Source organism: Mustela nigripes, chromosome 9, assembly GCF_022355385.1.
Source record: "Mustela nigripes isolate SB6536 chromosome 9, MUSNIG.SB6536, whole genome shotgun sequence".
In the NCBI taxonomy this organism is placed as follows: domain Eukaryota; kingdom Metazoa; phylum Chordata; class Mammalia; order Carnivora; family Mustelidae; genus Mustela; species Mustela nigripes.
The window spans coordinates 37,249,196-37,270,498 of NC_081565.1; the positions used below are offsets into that span (position 1 = coordinate 37,249,196).

The 21,303-nt window shown below is 39.9% G+C and overlaps 1 protein-coding gene across 4 annotated transcripts in view; it reads left to right on the forward strand.

Moving 5' to 3' along the window:
• UBAP2 (ubiquitin associated protein 2) overlaps positions 1 to 21,303 on the forward strand; it is a 134,679-nt gene that overhangs the window by 49,612 nt on the left and 63,764 nt on the right. For 3 of the 4 annotated variants that reach the window (XM_059411484.1, XM_059411483.1, XM_059411485.1), the window contains exons 3-6: positions 5,230 to 5,307; positions 8,066 to 8,176; positions 15,634 to 15,787; positions 17,304 to 17,381. In XM_059411484.1, the coding sequence (XP_059267467.1) occupies positions 5,230 to 5,307; positions 8,066 to 8,176; positions 15,634 to 15,787; positions 17,304 to 17,381 (421 nt within the window). The remainder of the gene's footprint in view (positions 1 to 5,229; positions 5,308 to 8,065; positions 8,177 to 15,633; positions 15,788 to 17,303; positions 17,382 to 21,303) is intronic. The other variant, XM_059411486.1, reaches the window with a different exon arrangement.

Genomic DNA, 21,303 nt, shown 5'->3' on the forward strand with positions numbered 1-21,303 from the left:
AGAGAGAGAGAGAGGGGAGGAAGCAGGCTCCCCGCTGAGCAGAGAGCCCCATGCAGGGCTTGATCCCAGGATCCTGGGATCATCACCTGAGCCGAAGGCAGAGGCTTTAACCCACTGAGCCACCCAGGTGCCCCTGGGGTTTTCTTTATTGCATATTTAATGTAATTTCCTTGGCTAGGGTAGTCAACAAAAGTAAAAAATATTTAAAGTTCTGATGTAAAATGCTTTTTATTTCATTAATATGACAGGCTAGTATTAAAGTACTGTAGTTGTTAGAACAGCTGTTAAGTCCATCAGGTCTGCTTCCAAAGTTAAGTTTAAGATTTTTTTTGTTTTTATGCTCAATGCCTTTTTAAAAGATTTTATTTATTTATTTGAGAGAGATTTATTGAGAGAGATCACAAGCAGGCAAGGCAGGCAGAGAGAGAGGAGGAAGCAGGCTCCCTGATGAGCAGAGAGTCTGATGTGGGGCTCGATCCCAGGACTCCCGAGTTCATGACCTGAGCCGAAGGCAGCGGCTTAACCCGCTGAGCCACCCAGGCACCCCAAAATTTTATTTATTTTAGAGAGAGAGCATGAGCAGGGGAAGGTTGTTCTGAGGGGTGGGGGTGGGGAGAGAGAAGCAGCAGACCCCTCTACCCTGAGATCATGACCTGAGCCAAAGTCAGACCTTTAACCAACTGAGCCACCCAGGTGCCCCACGCACACTGCCTTTTAGTTTTGAGACCGAAGATAGCTTTATTCGCTAGGTAGGTTTTGTGTGTGTGTGTGTGTGTGTGTATTTTCATTGGTTATTGGGGTATTGCCTTACTCCTTATTGTTTTTCTTATAATAACTTTGTATGGGATTTGACCTTTATTTTTCTGTCGCTCATTTTTTTTTTTTTTAAGATTTAATTTATTTATCTGACATAGATCACAAGTAGGCAAAGGCAGGCAGAGGGTGAGGGGAAAGCAGGCTCCCCGCCAATCAGAGAGCCTGATGCCGGGCTCGATCTTAGTACCTGGGTGCCCCTCTGTCGCTCATTGTTATATGCAGTGAGTTTTCCTTTGTACTTTCAGATGGCAACGTGGTTCTGAGTGGCTTTTCTAATTTCAGAGAGTTTCTTTAATGTGTAATTATGTTGGCTTACTTTCTGATATTTCCTGACCTCACCCCTCCCCCAGTGCGGACCTTGTTTACTTCCGTTTATATGTGGTTTAATTTTGATTCTGCTAGTCATTTTCTCTTTTTTTTTTTTTTTTAAAGATTTTATTTATTTATTTGACAGAGAGATCACAAGTAGGCAGAGAGGCAGGCAGAGAGAGAGAGAGAGAGGAGGAAGCAGGCTCCCCGCTGAGCAGAGAGCCCGATGCGGGACTCGATCCCAGGACCGTGAGATCATGACCTGAGCCGAAGGCAGCGGCTTAACCCACTGAGCCACCCAGGCGCCCTAGTCATTTTCTCTTAATGAGAGCCCTAGATGGTTAGTTTCAAGAGTTGATAATGGTGGGGCACCTGGGTGGCTCAGCAGGTTAAGCATCCCACTCTTGATCTTGGCTCAGGTCATGATCTTAGGGTCCTGGGAGATATACTATATCTGTGGATGGTTTTTCTTTACATGTTTGTATTTGGAGGCTTGTGAGGGTTACTGTGTCATTTATTTTTATTATTATTATTATTTTTTAAACATTTTATTTATTTATTTGTCAGAGATCCCAAGTAGGCAGAGAGGCAGGCAGAGAGAGAGAGAGAAGAGGAAGCAGGCTCCCTGTGGAACAGACAGCCCGATGTGGGGCTCGATCCCAGGACCCTGGGATCATGACGTGAGCCGAAGGCAGAGGCTTTAACCCACTGAGCCACCCAGGCCCCCAGTCATCTAGTTTTATGATAATATTGTTGTCCATGGGATTTTGGTTTTGCTCTAAAGTTGAAGGAGTAGTTTAAAGAACTCTTTCTTACATACTCTTAATGAGTTTTTTTTTTTTTAAGGTTTTATTTATTTATTTGATAGAGAGAAAGAGATCACAAGCAGGCAGGCAGAGAGAAGTGGGGAAGCAGGCTCCCTGCCAAGCAGAGAACCCGATATGGTGCTCGATCCCAGTACCCTGACATCATGACCTGAGCCAAAGGCAGAGGCTTAACCCTCGGAGCCACCCAGATGTCCCTCCTAATGAAATTTTTAACATGGTGCCACTTTTACTCTTTTATTTTTTTCTATATTTTATATCTGTGTACACATGTACATTGTATGCATGTATTAATATATACATTATTTTTAGTTATTTCAGTATTCAATTATTTCATTGTCAGTTTCTCTGGTAGTGTCCCTTGTAGCATAGCATGTTTCCCCATTCTTTTTTTTTTTTTTTTTTTTAAAGATTTTATTTATTTATTTGACAGAGAGAGATCACAAGTAGGCAGAGAGGCAGCAGGCAGAGAGAGAGAGCAGGAAGCAGGCTCCCTGCTGATCAGAGAGCCGGATGCGGGACTCGATCCCAGGACTCTGAGATCATGACCTGAGCCGAAGGCAGCGGCTTAACCCACTGAGCCACCCAGGCGCCCTGTTTCCCCATTCTAGTATAGTATCAGCACATACCCCTTTTGTTTGACACGTATCTTTAGTCTAGTTAACTCTTAGCCTTTGTCTTCCAAAATTCTGGCAATTTAGAAAAAAGAAATAAGCCAGTTTTAATGTAAAATATTCTTCAGGCCTTCTGGGTTCCTCAGTCAGTTAAAAATCCAACTCTTGGTTTTTGGCTCAGGTCGGTGGGATCAAGCCTAGTAGGGAGTCTGCTTGTCTCTCACTGCTCCTCCCCCTGCTCATATGCTTGCACTCTTTCTCTCAAATAAATGAATAATTTTTTAAAAATACATTTTATCTATTTGACAGAGATCACAAATAGGTAGAGAGGCAGGCAGAAAAAGAGGGGAAGCAGGCTCCCTGCTGAGCAGAAAGCCGGATGTGGGGCTCAATCCCAGGACCCTGGGATCATGATCTGAGCCAAAGGTAGAGGCTTAACCCCCTGAGCCACCTAGGCACTCCTAAATGGATAATTCTTTTTTTTTTTTTTTTTAAGATTTTTATTTATTTATTTATTTAATAGAGATCACAAGTAGACAGAGAGGAAGGCAGAGAGAGAGGAGGAAGCAGGCTTCCCGCCGAGCAGAGAGCCCGACGCAGGACTCCATCCTAGGATCCTGAGACCATGACCTGAGCCAAAGGCAGAGGCTTTAACCCACTGAGCCACCCAGGCACCCCTAAATGGATAATTCTTAATTACAAACAAACAAACAAAAACTTCAATGTGAATTTGATTCTTCCTCATGATTAGATTTAGGTTATAGAACTCTGATTGGAATACCACACAGAGGACTTTTGAGTATTTCTCAGATTATGGTGGGTGGAGTTGTGTCATATCTATCTGCCCCTCACTGAAGATATTGATTCATTCAGTCCAGAGTTCTTGTATTTCCTCTGATTTATTAACTGTGTTTCACCTAGCAGCTAAAAAATAATCATGTGGGGACACTTTGAGACCATGTGCAAGTAGTATGTTCCTCATGCAACTTTCCCCTTAGAATTAGCTTTTATTAATGATTACTGACTTAACTAATCTTTACTATCTTACCACATGAAGCTTTTCTAGCTTGGTATTGTTTTTTGTCAATGTAATATTACTAAGTATATGTTAAAAAGATTACCCTTAGTTAGTGACTTTAGAAATAAAAATTAGACTAGACACCATTTTTCACTGATTAAATTGGAATTTTTTTTTAAGTTGGAAAGATTTTGAGGAAACAGGCTGTTTTATTCTGCTGGTGGAGAATAAATCTTTGTAGCCGGTGTGCAGAGAATTTTTGAACAGATGGTATGAAATGTTTTTCTTTCTTTTTTCCTTTTTTTAAATTTAGATTCAGTTAGCCAACATATAGTACATCATAGATTTTGTACATCATTAGATGTACAAAACATTTTTCTAGATACTTCTTTAGTCAGTAGTTTCACATCTTTATATTTATTGCAAGAAATCTATCATGGGTATGTGTACAAATTTAGTTATAAGAGTAGATCTTTTGTAGTGTTTGAGCAGAAAAATTATTCATTATTAGCTCCTGGATTTTTTTTCATTCTCTGTGCTCATTCATTAATTTAAATGGTTCAACTTTTAAAATATTTATGTTGGGAGTTAGTAAAGGTTTTTGTTAACAAGGGTAATATTTTTACTTTATTATTATTATCATCATTAAAGTTTTTATTTATTTGAGACAGAGAAAGTGAGGGAGCGTGAATGGAGAGGGATGGGGAGAGGGAGGGGAAGAAGGCAGCTCTCTGCTGAGCTGGGAGCCCGACTCAGGGCTCCATGTCTGGCTCCTGGGATCAGGATCTGAGCTGAAGGCAGACACTTAACTGATTTAGCCTCCCAGGTGCTTCAAGGGTAATATTTTTATTTCAGTAAATTTTTAGAGTAAATTTAGGTTCATTGGAAAGTTGCATGGAAATAGTACAGAGTTCCTATATGCATGCTCCTCAGTTTCCTGTTATCATAATCAAGGTACCTTTGTCAAAACTAACAAACCAAATTGGTATATTACTAAATAGCACACAGAATTAATTAGTTAATTTAAAGATTTTATTTATTACTTGGGAGAGGGAGCATGAGTAGAGTGAGGGGCAGAGGGAGAAGTAGATCTCTGTTGAGCAGGTTTATGCTAAGCATGACCTGAGCCGAAGCTAGTTGCCTAACCAACTGAGCCACCCAGGCACCCCTAAAAATAGTATTTATTTAGTAAAATACAGCATTTGCTCTTCAGAACTGACCAGGATATCTTAAAAAGAGTTGACAGCAGTGTTTTTTTTTTTTGTTTTTTTTTGTTTTTTTTGACAGAGATGCTGGTTCTAAGCCTGTGTCCTAGCAGTCTCCACTGTTTACTGTTCTTCTGATTTTCTGTGGTTCTTATTTACTCCATTTCCTCAAGGCAAAGAACATTTAAATGAGTCACATGGCCAGTTAAGGTGAATAATTACTAGGTCATTTGGCCAAAGGAATGGGACCCTTACGCCGTTTAATTTGATGTTTATTTGGCTTATGGAAGCAGGTTGTAAACATTTGAGAGCTCTAAACAGTGGTTTTTGTTATCATAGCACTGTAGTGCTTGAGCTTTTTATCTTTTTGCAGGAGATTTTTGGCATCTAACTTGTATTTTAGGTGCTGAGATCTTTTAAATAATTCTGTGTGTACTTTTCAGGCAACAGCTGAACAGATGCGTCTTGCTCAAGTGATCTTTGATAAAAATGATTCAGAATTTGAAGCTAAAGTTAAACAGGTATGTTTGTGGCAAAGGATACTATTTTGGTAGTAGAATCATCCTAGTTACTAAAATGTTACCAACAATGATCTAGACATTGTGGAGAAGCACATTGACCTTGTCTGTACCTGGGTATAGAACGTACGTCAAATATTTGGCTAGTTCTCAGAAAGTCTTGTTTAATGTTAAGAACCAAATTGCTGGGGCGCCTGGGTGACTCAGTGGGTTAAAACCTCTGCCTTCGGCTCAGGTCATGATCCCAGGGTCCTGGGATTGACCCCCACATAGGGCTCTCTTCTCAACAGGGAGCCTGCTTCCTCCTCTCTCTGCCTGCCTCTCTGCCTACTTGTGATCTCTATCTATCAAATAAATAAATAAAATCTTAAAAAAAAAAAAAAAAAGAACCAAATTGCTTTCTCCAAAATTGGTGATGATGAATCCAAACATATGCTGGAAAAATATAACATTAAATTTTAGTTTGATGTCTTCATATACAACTTTAAGGAGAGTCATTTTTGGTAATAAAAATCTCAAAATCTTATTTCCTGATAAGGCTGCTTTTCCTTTCAAGATTCTAGAAATCAAGCTATATAACCCTTATCTCGGTCCTGACCTTGGTAGAGGTCTACAAGTCATTGCTGGAATGACTGTCCCACAGTGAACTTGTTACTGAGAGTTAGCTGGAAAAGGAAAGAAACCTTGGTTCTTTTCACTGCTACTGTAAAGAATTACAGAGCAGCAGAATGAAAGCGAACAGAGTTTTATTAAAGTACGTCCCAAGAGAGAAGCAGGCTAGTCAAGAGAAATGATGGCTTTGGAAACTTGGTAGTGTGGCCTTTTCTTTTGGGCAGCTCTAGAGTTGCAACAGTTGAGTGACAGGCCTTGATTATATAATCATTAGCCAGCCAGCATGTTCTTTCCCAAATTGTATTTAAAATGCCTGCATGGGGTAGCAAACTGCAACATTATTTCTATATTAGAGATATTAGGTCAAATAAGGACAAGCTACTTCTTTCTGCACAAGTGTAACTAGCACAACAAATTTAGCTCTTACTCCTGCCCAGGATGTTGTAACGACAAACCCATTGCTAGATGGGTAGAAGGGGGTGGTCCCAGTCTGTCTTCATTTGGCGCTCTCCATCTTGATATCTAAGGTCCATCATCCTATTGCTCATGCCTAGCTTGCTGCTTAACTTCCCTTTACTGTGTAAACTCTTTGTTAATACTTACAATTGCTGTCATTAGACTAATGGTAGTAATTTTAGAAGGCCACAAAAAGAATTTATTAAAAACGATAGCACTTTATTTTCCGGAATGAGATTTATGTACAGTTTGAGACATAATTCTACATATCATCTTGTCTTTCATCTGACTAGTATAGCAGATACACAAAAAGGAACACTGGTCCAGGAGCTCAGAGTTTTATGGTTAAACTTTAGTTTGCTCTCTTACTATTCCAGTCACTGGGGGGTAATTTTGATATTTAATGTGCATCTTATCACTTGTATACTATAGGTGTTGGGTTAATAGAGACACTGATAAAAACTGACACTAGTTGATGCCCAAAGACCAAAGGACTGGAAAGCTGTAAAGGTGTAGAACTTTCACCGTGCAATGGCAGGGAAGAAAGCAGAGAGAGTGGTACAGTGCAAAGAGTTCTATTCATGAGATCAGGATACCTGGATTCCACATAGGTCTTCCTGTTAATTAGTTTTTTGACCACAGAGAAATCACTTCAGATGTTGGTGTCAAACTACTTTGAATAGGTGGTACACACTAAAACAGTTAAATGTGTGTAAAACACAAGAGATACTTAAATCATACATTTGTTTGCTGGTAATTGAGAAACCTGTATATTGTATCTAATTTGTGATTGTACTTGTGATGAAAATGTTAAATAACTTAATCTCTCCTTTTTTCTTTTTTTAAGATTATATTTATTTGACACAGAGAGAGAGATCACAAGTAGACAGAGAGGCAGGCAGAGAGACAGGGGGAAGCAGTCTCCCTGCTGAGCAGGGAGCCCGATATGGGGCTCAGTCCCAGGACCCTGAGACCATGACCTGAGCTGAAGGCAGAGGCTTAACCCACTGAGCCACCCAGGCACCCCTTAATCTCTCTTGGTAAAGAGAATGTACCAAGGGGCTTTCTTTGATTACTTCAAATGTAGCACCCTGTTGAAGCTGCTTGCACAAGTACTATGTCTAGGAGTGAGTTTGTGATAGCTGTAGAATTGCACTTGTGAGACCTTTGGGTGTTGTCACTTAACTATGTTTATGGAGTCTTTTTTTTTTTTTAATATGGAGTTTTCTAATCCAAGCAGTGATAAACCACATAGGGAATGTTTTCTTTGTATAACGTAGTTGGACTAGATGTTCTGTTATGGTGGCCATGTATACTTTGAGTAGTTCAGAATTTTGGGAATCCTAGGCCATTGAACTAAGTTGGAGTAGTCAGAGCTGATCCTGAGTATGCTGAGAATGTCTATACATATATATATATATTTTTTTTTGTGTGTGTACTGCTCATTAATAATCTGATACTTAGTCTTCTTGGAGGAGAGTTGATTTGTTGTTTGACTCTCTGTATTGATGAAAAGACAAGTGATGGTCACAAAAAGCAGGTAAATGTTCTTGCATTATAAGCTCAGGTCTGGAAGGAGGTCATGTTCATGAGGAAGGATTGTGTAATTTCTGTTTTTAAATAGAAGAATCTTAAAATTGGTATCAAGTGCCATTTTAGGGTCTCCTTAACCATTTTCTTATAATTTGAACAGCTTATGGAAGTGACGGGGAAAAATCAGGATGAATGCATAGTGGCCCTACATGACTGTAATGGAGATGTGAACAAAGCTATCAATATATTGCTGGAAGGGAATTCAGACACGGTAAGAATTATTAATAAATACTGTTAACTGATTTGTAGTGCTAAGATTTATCCTGGGATCAAGACCTGCATCAGGCTCTCTGCTCAGCCGGGAGCCTGCTTCCCTTCCTCTCTCTCTGCCTGTCTCTCTGCCTACTTGTGATCTCTGTCTGTCAAATAAATAAATAAAATCTTTAAAAAAAAAAAACTTCTCTTGCCTTCACTGCTCCTGTTTCTTCATCTCAGTTGTCATCTCTTATTACTCCTTACATCTCTAGACTAAACGAAAACCAGAGTTTGCTGTATATCTGTTTATGTGTGAATGTTCTGTAGACACATTTTCATGACCATTTGACAGATAAAATAAGAAAGAAAGGTATTGTTGTTTTAAGCTTAGTAAATTTTGAGGACTGTGCAGGCACACTAAAGCTTGTCCCTTTTATTTTAGGAAGGATACAGCTAAAGCCGCACAAGGCAGTGTCAGCCCTAATCTCTTGATTCTCCATGGAGATTACACTATCTTGTCTTGTCTCTTTTCTTTTCTTTTCATTTCCTTTTGTTTCTTTTCTTTTCTTTTTTTTCCCCTTTCCCTCCCTTTTCCTTTCCCCCTCCCCTCCCCTTTTCTTTTCTTAGATTTTATTTATGAGAGAGAGAGAGAGAGAAAGTGAAGGGAGGGGTAGAGAAGGAGAAGGGGGATCCCCGCTCAAGGCTCAGTTGTAGGACTGGGGTATCATGACCTGTGCTGAAGGCAGCTGCTTAAACCAACTGAGCTATCCAGGCATGCTGCGCAGTGTTTCATTTCTATTTCCTTTCAAAATTAATTAATTAATTAATTAGAGAGAATGAGCATGAGCAAGGAGAGGGGTGAAGGGATGGGGAGAGGCAGACTCCCCGCCCAGCAGGGATCCCAATGCCAGGCTTGATCCCAGGACACTGGGATCATGACCTGAGTCAAAGGTAGATGCTAACCTGCTTAAAGCAGCCAGGTGACCCTTATTTGTATTTTCAGATCACCGTTTCAAAACAGATTAAAACAAATAATGATTCTCCTTTATTTATTTATTTATTTAAAAAAATTTTTTTTAAAGATTTTATTTATTTATTCGACAGAGAGAGATCACAAGTAGGCAGAGAGAGAGAGAGGAGGAAGCAGGCTCTCTGCTGAGCAGAGAGCCTGATGTGGGACTCGATCCCAGGACCCTGAGATCATGACCCGAGCCAAAGGCAGCGGCTTACTTAACCCACTGAGCCACCCAGGCGCCCAATGATTCTCCTTTAGATGGGCTATAAGGATGAACATAACCAACATGCCTTCCTTGTCACTCTTTGGGTTTAATCAGGTTCTCGTTTTTATTTTTTATTACTTTTTATTTTTTTAAAAGCTTTTATTTATTTATTTGACAGAGGTCTCAAGTAGGCAGAGAGGCAGGCGGTGGGGGGCGGGGAAGCAGGCTCCCCGCTGAGCAGAGATCCCACCGTGGGGCTCGATTCCAGGAACCTGGGATCATGACCTGAGCCTAAGGCAGAGGCCTCAACCCACTGAGCCACCCAGGCACCCCAAGGTTCTCGTTTTTAAGGATAAGGTTGTATTAGGGGTAGGCTATATAAAAATGGACTGATGTGACCAGCTCAGTAGTAAAATGAATATATTTAATATGAAGTAAGCAGAATGAGTAATGTAAGAATAAGATGTTTGGGATAGTATTTCACTATCTGAGTATAGCAGTATCTATGGGTAAAATTCCATGCAAGATGAGACTAGTCTATCAGTTTGTTGGGTAAATACATTATGTTAAGTGTCAAAATAAATGAAATTTTTAATAGTTTTTGTTTGCTGATAATTAGGCTTATATTTTCTGGTTTTCATAAAATATGAGGAATATGTTTACTTTTTTTGTTTTTAAAGATTTTATTTATTTATTTGACAGAGAAAGAGACAGCAAGAGAGGGAGCATAAGCCATGGGAGAGGGAGAAGCAGACTCCCACTGAACAGGGAGCCTGATACAGGGCTCCATCTCAGGAACCTGGGATCATGACCTGGGCCAAAGGCAGACACTTAACGACTGAACCGCCCAGGTGCCCTGGGAATTTGTTAACCTGATTGCTAATGGATGCAGTATAGAATGGCTCTCAGTTTTGTTTCTTTGTGTTTGTCTTGTTTTTGTAGAGAGGGAGAGAGATAGAGGGGGAGACAGAATTTTTTTTTTTTTAAGATTTTTATTTGTTTATTTGTCAGAGAGAGATAAAGAGCACGAGCAGGCAGAGAGGCAGGTAGAGGCAGAGGGAGAAGCAGCTCCCTGCTGAGCAAGGAGCCGGATGCGGGACTCGATCCCAGGACTGAGATCACGACCTGAGCCAAAGGCAGACGCTTAACCGACTGAGCCACCCAGGCCTCCCGGGAGACAGAATCTTAAGCAGGCTGCATACCAATGCAGAACCTGACTCAGGGCTCTATTTCACAACCCTGAGATAATTACCCAAGCCAAAGAGTTGGACACTTGGGGTGCTTGGGTGGCTCAGTGGGTTAAGCCTCTGCCTTGGACTAAGGTCATGATCTCAGGGTCCTAGCATTAAGCCCTGCATCAGGTTCTCTGCTCAGCGGGGAGCCTGTCCCCCATCCCCACCCCGCCCCCGACCTGTCTCTCTGTCAAATAAATAAATAAAATCTTTAAAAAAAAAAAAAGAGTTGAACACTTAACTGACTGAGCCACCCAGGCATCCCTAAACTACCTCCTTTATACATATTTTATATATATATATAATCGCTGTGAATAAATGAAATATTGCCAAATTGTTTATTGGAGGGCCTATTTCTTTTTATATGTTTAAGATAAGTCAGGATACTACTTTGTGTTGTCTTTCCTTTAGCTAACTTAATTCTTTCTCTGGTAGGGTGTTGAATTTTCAAGTCCCCCCCCACCTTTTTTTTTTTTTTTTTTTTAAGATTTTATTTATGTATTTGACAAATCACAGGCAGAGAGGCAGGGAGAGAATGGGGGTGAAGCAGGCTCACCTGCCGAGCAGAGAGCCCGATGTAGAGCTTGATCTCAGGACCCTGAGATCATGATCTGAGCCGAAGGCAGAGGCTTAACCCACTGAGCCACCCAGGTGCCCGTGAATTTTCAAGTCCTTTTTTTTTTTTTTTTTTTTTAAGATTTTTTAAATTTATTTGTCAGAGAGAGAGAGCGTGAACACAGGCAGACAGAATGGCAGGCAGAGGCAGAGGGAGACGCAGACTCCCTGCCGAGCAAGGAGCCTGATGCGGGACTCAATCCCAGGACGCTGGGATCATGACCTGAGCCGAAGGCAGCTGCTTAACCAACTGAGCCACCCAGGCGTCCCTCAAGTCTTAAATAAATGTCCAGTTCTCTGTGTTTTATTGAGTTTTAACTTCTCATACTCCTTTGGGACTGAATTCAAAGGAGGTAGTTCTGGGTTGAACGGTAAAGAACATATCTTTGGTTACGCTGAGTGTGGAAATCACATAGTGAGGTTGGATCTAGTTTGGTTTCTTCTTAGATCAGAAAAGAGCAAATTAGGGCACGAATAACCAACACAAAAGGCGTATACTCGTTGAGAGATGAGAAGGCTGTGGTAGAAATGGAGAGTCAGAGTGAAAGTTCTTTTTAAATTCTGGTTTGTTTAGGATCATTCTTCCATTGTGTTTGTCTTGTTGCCTACCTGATTGCTGTCTCTAGGAGCCATGGCTAACCAGTTGTAAGGAATACCTACCTTCCCCTGGCTAGTATAGAGTTTATTGGAGTGGAGGTGCTAGACAAAATAAACATGGTAGGGTTGCTAAGAGCAAGAACATTTAAAATAAACCATGAAAGCAAACAAATCTTGTCCTGTTGACTAACCTTATTTTGTGCCAGGATCTTCTGAAACAAAATTACTATTATTTTAAAGATTTTATTTATTTATTTAAGGGAGAGAGGGAACGAGAGAGAGGGACAAGCAGGGGAGGGACAGACGGAGAGGAAGAAGCAGGCTGCTGCCGAGAGGGAACCAGATGCACGGTTCACTCCAAGGAACCTAGGATCATGACCTGATCCAAATACAGTTGCCTGACCAGGCACCCCTGAAACAAAATTATTACTTTGGGGGGGGGGGTAGGTTGAATTGTCCCTGATAATTTTTTTCCTTTTTTGAAAGATTTTATTCATTTATTTGATAGAGAGATTACAAATACGCAGAGAGGCAGCCGGGGTGGGGGTGGGGGAGCAGGCTCCCTCTGAGCAGAGAGCCTGATGCGGGGCTTGATCCCAGAACCCTGAGATTGTTACCTGAGCTGATGGCAGAGGTTTAACCCACTGAGCCACCCAGTCTACCCTGTCCCTGATAATTTTAAGAATGAGTTTGTCTTTCTCTGTTCAAGGAACTGTTACAAAGTAAAACATTCAGCATGATCATAAGTACTGATAAACCTCTTATTTCATTATAATGCTGTTTTGAGTGACAATCATTATGAAATATCAGTCTCTTGCATTAATTTACTTTTTTTTTTTTTTTTTTTTTTTGAGTAACTTATTTGTGTTGTGTAGATTTTTAATTAGTTGGCCTGGAAAGCTACTTTTCTGATTACTAAATGTAGTGTTTGGGAGGACCATTCTTCCTTTCAGAGTTTCTTCAGACCTATTCTACAGGTAGCCAAGTACAGATAACAAAGGTCATCAGAAGTTTCGTTCATGTTGAAAGCTTGTGTGCATGCTCACAGACTGTTGTGCTAAGTGTGCGATACTCTCTTAAACATTTACAGTGGCATTAGACCAATTGCCCCTTAAGTTTGCTCTCCTTACTTTCCCCCACAAATAAGTTCTTGTCAGTCTTAGTAGATTTCACAAGCCCAAGACTTACTTGTGGCCATCCTTGGGTTAATGAAATGGGCTAAGATGTTTTTCTCAAATGTTTCACATACAGGGGCACCTGGGTGGCTCAGTTGGTTAAGAATCTGCCTTTGGACAGGTCATTTTCCCGGAGTTCCGGCACTGAGCCCCTCCATCGGGCTTCCTGCTTAGCAGGGAGTCTGCTTCTCCCTCTGCTGTTCATCCTGCTTGTGCTTGCGTGGGCACTTGCTCTCTCTCACAAATAGGTAAATCTTTAAAAAAAAAAAAAAAGACAATGGAAATTGTATACATATTCACCTGTGCTGACTCTACTATGTGTAATTTTTCTAGGTCTTCTAGAATTTACTTTTTGTCATATTAACCTAAGAGGACAGGATTCTGTCTTGCATAGGTGTCTTGTTTATTCATATTAGCAAGCATATTGAGTTCATACAATTATTTCTCTGGAATGAACAAGCTTTATTGTTTTCTCTAATTAAAAAAGTAGTGCAGAGGGATGCCTGGGTGCCTCAGTCAGTTGAGCAGATCTGTCTTTGACTCAGGTGATGATATCAGGGTTCTCGGATCGAGCTCTACATTGGGCTCTGTGCTTGGTGGGGCATCTGCTTCTCCCTCTCCCTCTGTGTGCATGCGTGATCTGTCTCTCAGATAAATCTTAAACTACTACCAGTATGGAATGATAAATTAAACAGCATCCTCATTTAGATAACTAGTCCTTTTTTCAGTATATATATATATATGTGGGCTTTTCTTTGAACTAACAAATATAATCCTATTTTATACACTGTTAGTTGTTAGCTTGCTATACTTACATCGTGGATCTCTTTCTGTGTACACCTGGGTAACCTTTTTTTTTTCCCTAAAGATTTTATTTATTTGAGAGAGAGTGTGCATGCATGCATGAGAGCATGAGTAGAAGGGAGAAGCAGGAGAGGGAAAAGGAGAGAGGGAGAAGCCCAGTGCTGGCTCCATTCCAGGGCCCAGGGTCCCAGGATCATGACCTGAGCTAACGGCACATTGTTGACCTATTGAGGCACCAATTGAGGCACCCACCCCCACCTGGATAGCTCTAAGTGGCTACGTACTGCTCCCTTTGTGCATGTTTTAGAGTATAATCTCTTAAGGTAGACATTTGGAGAATCCCCCCATCCTTCATTCTAATGATTGTCTGTATATAAAAGCTTGCACAATTATAAATTTAATAGAGTTGCTTGGCTAAAAGCTGTGAACTAACTAACGTTTGGTTATTATTCCTGGGTAGACTTGTAGGAAGATTAGATTAGATGGGTATTTACCAGAAGTGAATATGCCAGATTATTCTGCATAACTGCCAATTGCTGATTTTTAAAAAATATTGATCAAAGCTTATAGTTGGAAAATAACTTGTTTTAATTTTTATTTTTTCACATCTTACGATTTTATCTGTAACTAAATACAGGGGTTCAGTAGAGGTTTGTAGATGTCAAAAAAATTCTTGCCACAAGAGTGTTCTAAATCTGGCCTCCACTGTTTTGAATGTAATTCAGCTAATGTTTCTTTAATTTTAGTTTATTAGTTTCTAGTGCTTATGTTGATTTGGATATACAATATTAGAAATTTCCTTTTGTTCCTAAGATTTTTTTTAAGCTTAAAATAGTTCTTGCTCTTATTTTGGTATTGAATCACTTCAAATCTCTTGTGAAATGAGGTAGATGATGACAAAGTAAACAGAAACAAATGTGCCAGTTTGGGGATTTCTCAGTAATGTAACTTTATTGGTATCCTAATACCACTTATTTTTACAAGGACAAAGTGTTCTTTTCTCAGCAATTTATATATAATTTTATATATGATAAATTGATTTCAATTACCATTAGAGGAGAAGCAGCAAAGGGAGGTTATATAAGTTATTTTGACTTCTTATTAGAAACACGTCTTTTTATTTATTTGACAGCGAGAGAGGGAACACAAGCAGAGTAGAGGGAGAAGCAGGCTTCCTGCTGAGCAGGGACACCCCCCCCCCCCCCCCGCCACCCCGGCCATGCAGGGTTGATCCCAGGAGCCTGAGATCATGACCTGAGGCGAAGGCAGATGCTTAATGACTGAGCCATGCAGGTGCCCTGGAAACACATCTTTGTGGTTGAAATTTTGGGTACTTAGTTTAAAAAAAACGAAACCAAACCCAAATTTATTTGCCTACCTTTAAATTTTTTTAGATTGTTAACTTTGGTTAACTGAATGGAGCAAGTTATTCCTGAGGTTTTAGGAAAGCATTTCAATGTAATTTTGTATTCTTTGAGCTAACTTACTTATTCATAGATTTAAGGCAGTTGCTTAGGTGGAGGTGGCATAGTCTTGGGAAAATGACCTTTATTTTTAAATCAGCATAGGAAAAGGCTCTGGTAGAACAACATACAGTGTGTTGTTAATTCAGTTAGTTGCTGTACTCTTTTGTGCTGTGTATGGCAACAGGAGCTTAGCAAGAGGTTTGCTGTCTTTTTCATCAGAAAGTAGAAAGATACGGATAAGAATTAAAATGGTAGGAAAATGAGCTGCAGGGCATGGGTTATTAGGTCTAGAAGGTATATGCACATATCCTTGATAATTGTATACACTTTGAATGACAACTCTGGCCACTCTTGTTTTTGGTAGACTTCATGGGAGACTGTAGGGGGAAAGAAGAAGAATTTTGGAAAAGAAAGTTCAGAAAACAAAGAGAATAGAGAGAAGAGAAGTGAGAGAGAAATAAATCGTGGACGTGGAAACAACAACCGGAAAGGAAGAGGTAGCAATCGTGGGAGAGAGTGTAAGTACATTTCTCCTCAAAATTTTTTTTATGAACATTTTTATGCACACTGAAAAGCTGAAAGGGTAGTGCAACGAATGCCCATAAATCTAGTTCCTCAATGCAGTATTTGTTATTATAGGTAACACTTAATAATGAGCTAACTGAATAGTTTATTAGAACTGTAACTGATGCAATTTCATATTAGCATTTACCTGGGGTGTGGATAGTGAATTGTGTGTCTTAAGACTGCCTTCTGTTATGTATCAAGCATACCCTCTAATTTTATTTATTTATTTTTTATTTATTTATTTTTATTTTATTTTTAAAGATTTTATTTATTTATCAGAGAGAGAGGGAGAGAGAGCGAGCACAGGCAGACAGAATGGCAGGCAGAGGCAGAGGGAGAAGCAGGCTCCCTGCTGAGCAAGGAGCCCGATGTGGGACTCGATCCCAGGACGCTGGGATCATGACCTGAGCAGAAGGCAGCTGCTTAACCAACTGAGCCAGCCAGGTGTCCCTACCCTCTAATTTTAAAGTGAGGTTTTTACTCACTGATAGATAATGCTGTTTATTCTTCCCACTTAATGGATACTCATTGTAATAGGTAAGGATTAACTAATCCTTAAGAGGGAGATTGTCAAATAGGGAAGATTTTTCTCAGTCCTTTAATTTGACCCATATTTTGGCATCATTACCTATATACTACCTTCTGGGCAGACATACTGTCTTAGGGACTTTTGCTAGTTTATTTATTCCACAGATGTTTACTGGGTACCTACTATGTGGCAGGTACTCTAATAGAGCAATGAATAAAACAAATCTTTGCTTTCCCGAAACTTTTAATGAAGGTAGAATGAGATGTGACAATAAGAAAGAAGTAATATGATATTTTAATGTTATATGTGGAAATTATGCTGTGGGGAAAAACAGAGGCAGCAAGATGGTGATTTTAGGGAGAACTTTGGCAAATTTAAATGGAGTGGCCGTGGCAGTTAGGCCCTTAGAGAGATGAGGAGACCAAGCTGTGCTCAGAATTTAGGTATTATATGGAGTCATTAATGCCAGTGTAGGGGTGAGGAGAAGACAAGACTCTGCTGTCATGTACTGGATAGCATCTTAGGAAAACCTATCTCCCACACTAATTTTTTCAGCAACTCATTATTTCCTTGGTATTGCTGTTTTGCTGCTCTAGGCCTTTCCAGGCTTTGAACCTAACTAGTGAGCCAGTTTTGTTGTGTATTACACATAGCTGCAGAACAAATGTTTTTTGAAGCAAACTTGCTTTAGGGAAGGGCAAGTCCAACTAGAAGGAAGAAAAAAGTGGTACCTAGTTTTAATTTCCTTACAGAATTTTCATCTACAAATTAAGCGAGATGTGCTGTCAGATTTTGAGTCACTTTTATTTGGTTTTGTTTTTACTGTTTTCTGATCCCTCTCGTTAAGTTTTAGCCTTTTTAAAAAATAGCCTTTTTGTCCTTGCCTTTGATAGCTCTTAAACACAATGATGTACAAGAGGTGCTCTTTTCTTCCGTAGTTAGAGGCGAGGAGAATGGTATTGATTGCAGTCAAGGGGACAAGCCTTCAGACCGTGGCAAGCGAGCTCGTGGCAGAGGTAAGACAGAATAAGGGGGAAGGAGATGCCTGTGATTGGAAGGAGGAGGCAGGCTGTTGGTGTACATACTTCATCAAGGCCTGGCAGTGTGCTCTGGGAGAAGAACTGATCTGCAGTCTTTGCATTTGTTCACTGATGGCTATGAATGAAATGTTTGGGTTTATGTAATTTTGAGAAAACTTACTGGTTGGTTTCACCCAAACTGATTAACTTAAAACTTGAAGCTCTGGTCAAATAGTCATTAAATTCTTCGCTGTTGGACTTTAATAGTTGTGTTTTATCCATATGATACTGGCTTTAAAATGAAAAGTATTTGCCCATTCATTAGCTCTTTCTTATCCCCCAGTATTTTTTATTAGTGATCATTTTTTAACATTTATGAACTTGGGATGTCATTAAGCCACTTTAATAATATAATTTCATGTACTTCAGAGTTGTGACTGAATTTTCTCGGGTCATAAAATCAAGATACTCAGATGTAATATACAGATCCTGCTTTGGTTCAGTGGATTAGCTACCTTAACTTTCTGTTTGATCCATTTTATTTCATTTTTCTTTTTAAGATTTTATTTTTAAGTGATCTCTGCACCTAATGTGGGGCTTGAACGCACAACCCCAAAGAACAGGAGTCTCAGGCTTTACAGACCAAGCCAGCCAGGCGCCTCTCTTATTATCATTATTATTATTTTAAAGATTTTATTTACCTATTTGACAGAGAGAGGGAGAGAGAGAGAGAGAGATCACAAGTAAGCAGACAGGCAGGCAGAGGGGGAGGAGGAAGTAGGTTCCCCTCTGAGCAGAGAGCCCGGTGCAGGGCTCAAACCCAGGATCCTGAGATCATGACCTGAGCTGAAGGCAGAGGCTTAACCCACTGAGCCACCCAGGTGCCCCTCTTTGATGTATTATTAAATGCAGTTGTGTCTGCTCTCTGCAGAACAGTTCATAGTGGCAGAATTTTTTTTACCACCAATATTATTATTTTTAAAGATTTTATTTATTTATTTGAGGGGGAAGCAGGCTCCCTGCTGAACAGAAAGCCAGATACGGGTCTCGATCCCAGGACCCTGAGCTCATGGCCTGAGCTGAAGGCAGAGGCTTAACCCGCTGAGCCACCCAGGCGCCCTTTACTAGCAATATTATTAAGCATAGAAATAATGCAGGCACTGTATGTTAATTACCTAAAATTAAAATTAAAAAAAGAACATAGGCAGTAGGCATACTACCGACTCCATTGGCTGTTCATTCATTCAACTATCATTTACTAAAATACTACAAATGCCAAAGGTAAAACATTATTCAGAGATTAGAGAAGGCAAACCTATGCACTGATTTGCCAGGCAGAGGCAAAATAATATTAGAATTACCTACTTGACAGAGAGGGAGAGAGTGTGTGAGTATACAAGCAGGAGGAGCGGCAGGCAGAAGGAGAGGGTGAAAAGCAGGCTCCCTGGTGATCAGAGAGTCTGATACAGGGCTAGATACCAGGACCCTAAGATTATGACCTGAGCCAAAGGCAGAGGCCTAGCCAACTAAGCCACCCAGGCCCCTATATAACCAATTTTAATTGTAATGTCCTTTTCTAGCCTTTTAAAATTATGATCGATTTCAAATTTAGAAAAGTGGGGAGAATAGTCAGATGAACCATATGTCCCCTCCTTCTTAGTTAACAACACTTAAAAAAGATTTCAGCCATGTTCGTTTTATAGATCTTTCCTACCTTCTCTGCAGAAATATATATATATTTTTAAAGATTTTATTTATTTATTTGATAGAATAATAGTAGGCAGAGGCAGAGAGAGAGAGAGAGAGAGAGAGAGAGAGGAGGAAGCAGGCCCCCTGCTAAGCAGAGAGCCTGATGTGGGGCCCGATCCCAGGACCCTGGGATCATGACCTGAGCTGAAGGCAGAGGCTTTAACCCACTGAGCTACCAGGCACCCTCTGCAGAAATACTTTAAAGTAGATTTTTTGGATCACTTTACCTTTAATTTCTATGGTAAGCACCTCTGAAAAAGGTAAGACACTTTCATATATAACCATAATGCTATTTTAGCAGTTCAAAAACTCATAGTAAACTTTTGGTATCATCTAACATTTAACCCATGTATAAATTTTCCTGATTATTTGAAAAAATGTCTTTTCATGGATTTCTTTGAATCAGGATTGAAACAATATTTATACATTACATATTTTAATTCTCTTTAATCTAAAGTATATTCTTCTAACTTATTTGTTCCTCCCTTTTTTTCTCTTTATTGTTGATTTGTTGTCCAAACAATGTTACTTTTCCTTTAGGATGTCATGTTTTACATTATGCATTGATCTTTTTGTTTCTTGTGGTATCATTTAGTTTACTTCTTTAGCCGCCTTATCTACTGTAAATGTAAGTTAGCTTTAAAGATTTGATTCAAGCTCAGTTTTTTAAGTGAGCATAGAGGAGGTTATGTATTCTATATTGCACTGCGTCTAAAGATGTGTTTGTTTTCCTTTTAATTTTTTTGGTGGTGTTTAGGTTAATGAATGAGTTGTCCATTTTTAGTGAGTTTATCAGTAGGTTTTAGGTTGACTGGATTTCTGAACATAATCCCTTATTGGTGTTTATGGTTTAGTTTTTATTTTTTAAAATTTAATTTCATTAAAAAAATTCTTTATTTATTTGAGTGAGAGCATATGCAAGCAGGCTGGGGGTAGGGCAGGAGGAGAAAGAAAGAACCCTAGCAGAGTCAGCGCTGAACATGGAGCATGATGTGGGGCTCAGTCCCACAGCCCCAAGCTGAAATCAAGAGCTGGCCGCCCAACAGACTGAGCCACTCAGATGCCCATATGGTTTCATTTTAAAAAGGATTCTCTTGGAATTCAAGATGAGGGTTGCAGTATGTGTAATTCCATTTTTTATTTTCTTTGTGACAAGAGTAGTTTGCTCAGGGGAAGCATTGGGCCTTGCTTGGTCTCGCCAATGTTGAGGGCTATAGCTAGGCCTGTTTTTGTGGTCCTTACCTAAGTCTTTAGAGTTGCCTATCTACAGAATGTTTTTCTCTTTGTGAGTTGGACCAAAGTGGAATAATTAATAATAGTTGATATTTACTGTGAGTGCTTTATTGTGTAGTAGGCCTTTTACTTGTAATTTACATGTATTTAATCCCCTAGTAAAACTTCTGAGGATTGTCTGTGCTGCTGGTAGTATTCTCATTTTACAGATGAGAGAACTGAGTCTTTTTTTTTTTTTTTTTAAGATTTTATTTTTTATTTGACAGTGAGTGAGCGCAAGCATGGGGAGTAACAGGCAAAAGGAGAGGGAGAAGTAGGCTCCTCGTGGAGCAAGGAGCCCAATGTGGCACTCAGTCCCAGGACCCTGCGATCATAACCTGAACTGAAGGCAGACACTTTAACTGACTGAGCCACCCAAGTGTCACTGGAAGCCACTTTCTTCAGGGAGATGAAGGGAAGAAGGGAGAGTGTCACAGTGGATAGTAGGCTGGTTATCTGTCTTCTTGCCTTCTTCCTTCCTTCAAGGACTCAGATTTATTGATTGATTTTTATGTTTTTGAGTATTTAGAGGTAGACATAAATTGCTTTTCTTTCTGACAAGATGGAAAGGCTTAATTAGGGAGTCCTCTGAAACCATATCTGCTTGGAACTGTTGTTAGACACTCTGGATTGAAGGATCCAAAGTGAGTAAAATCTGATAGAATGATGATACTGGCTTGCTTTAAAATCCCTAATTCAATACCTGATCCTTTGCTTTTTCTTTTCTTTTTTTTTTTTTTTTAATTTGACAGAAAGAGAGACAGCAAGAGAGGGAACACAAGCAGGGAAGTGGGAGTGGGACAAGCAGGCTTCCTGTCAAACAAGGGGCCTGACATGGGGCTGGATCCCAGGGCCTTGGGATTACCACCTGAACCGAAGGCAGACACCTAACTGAGCC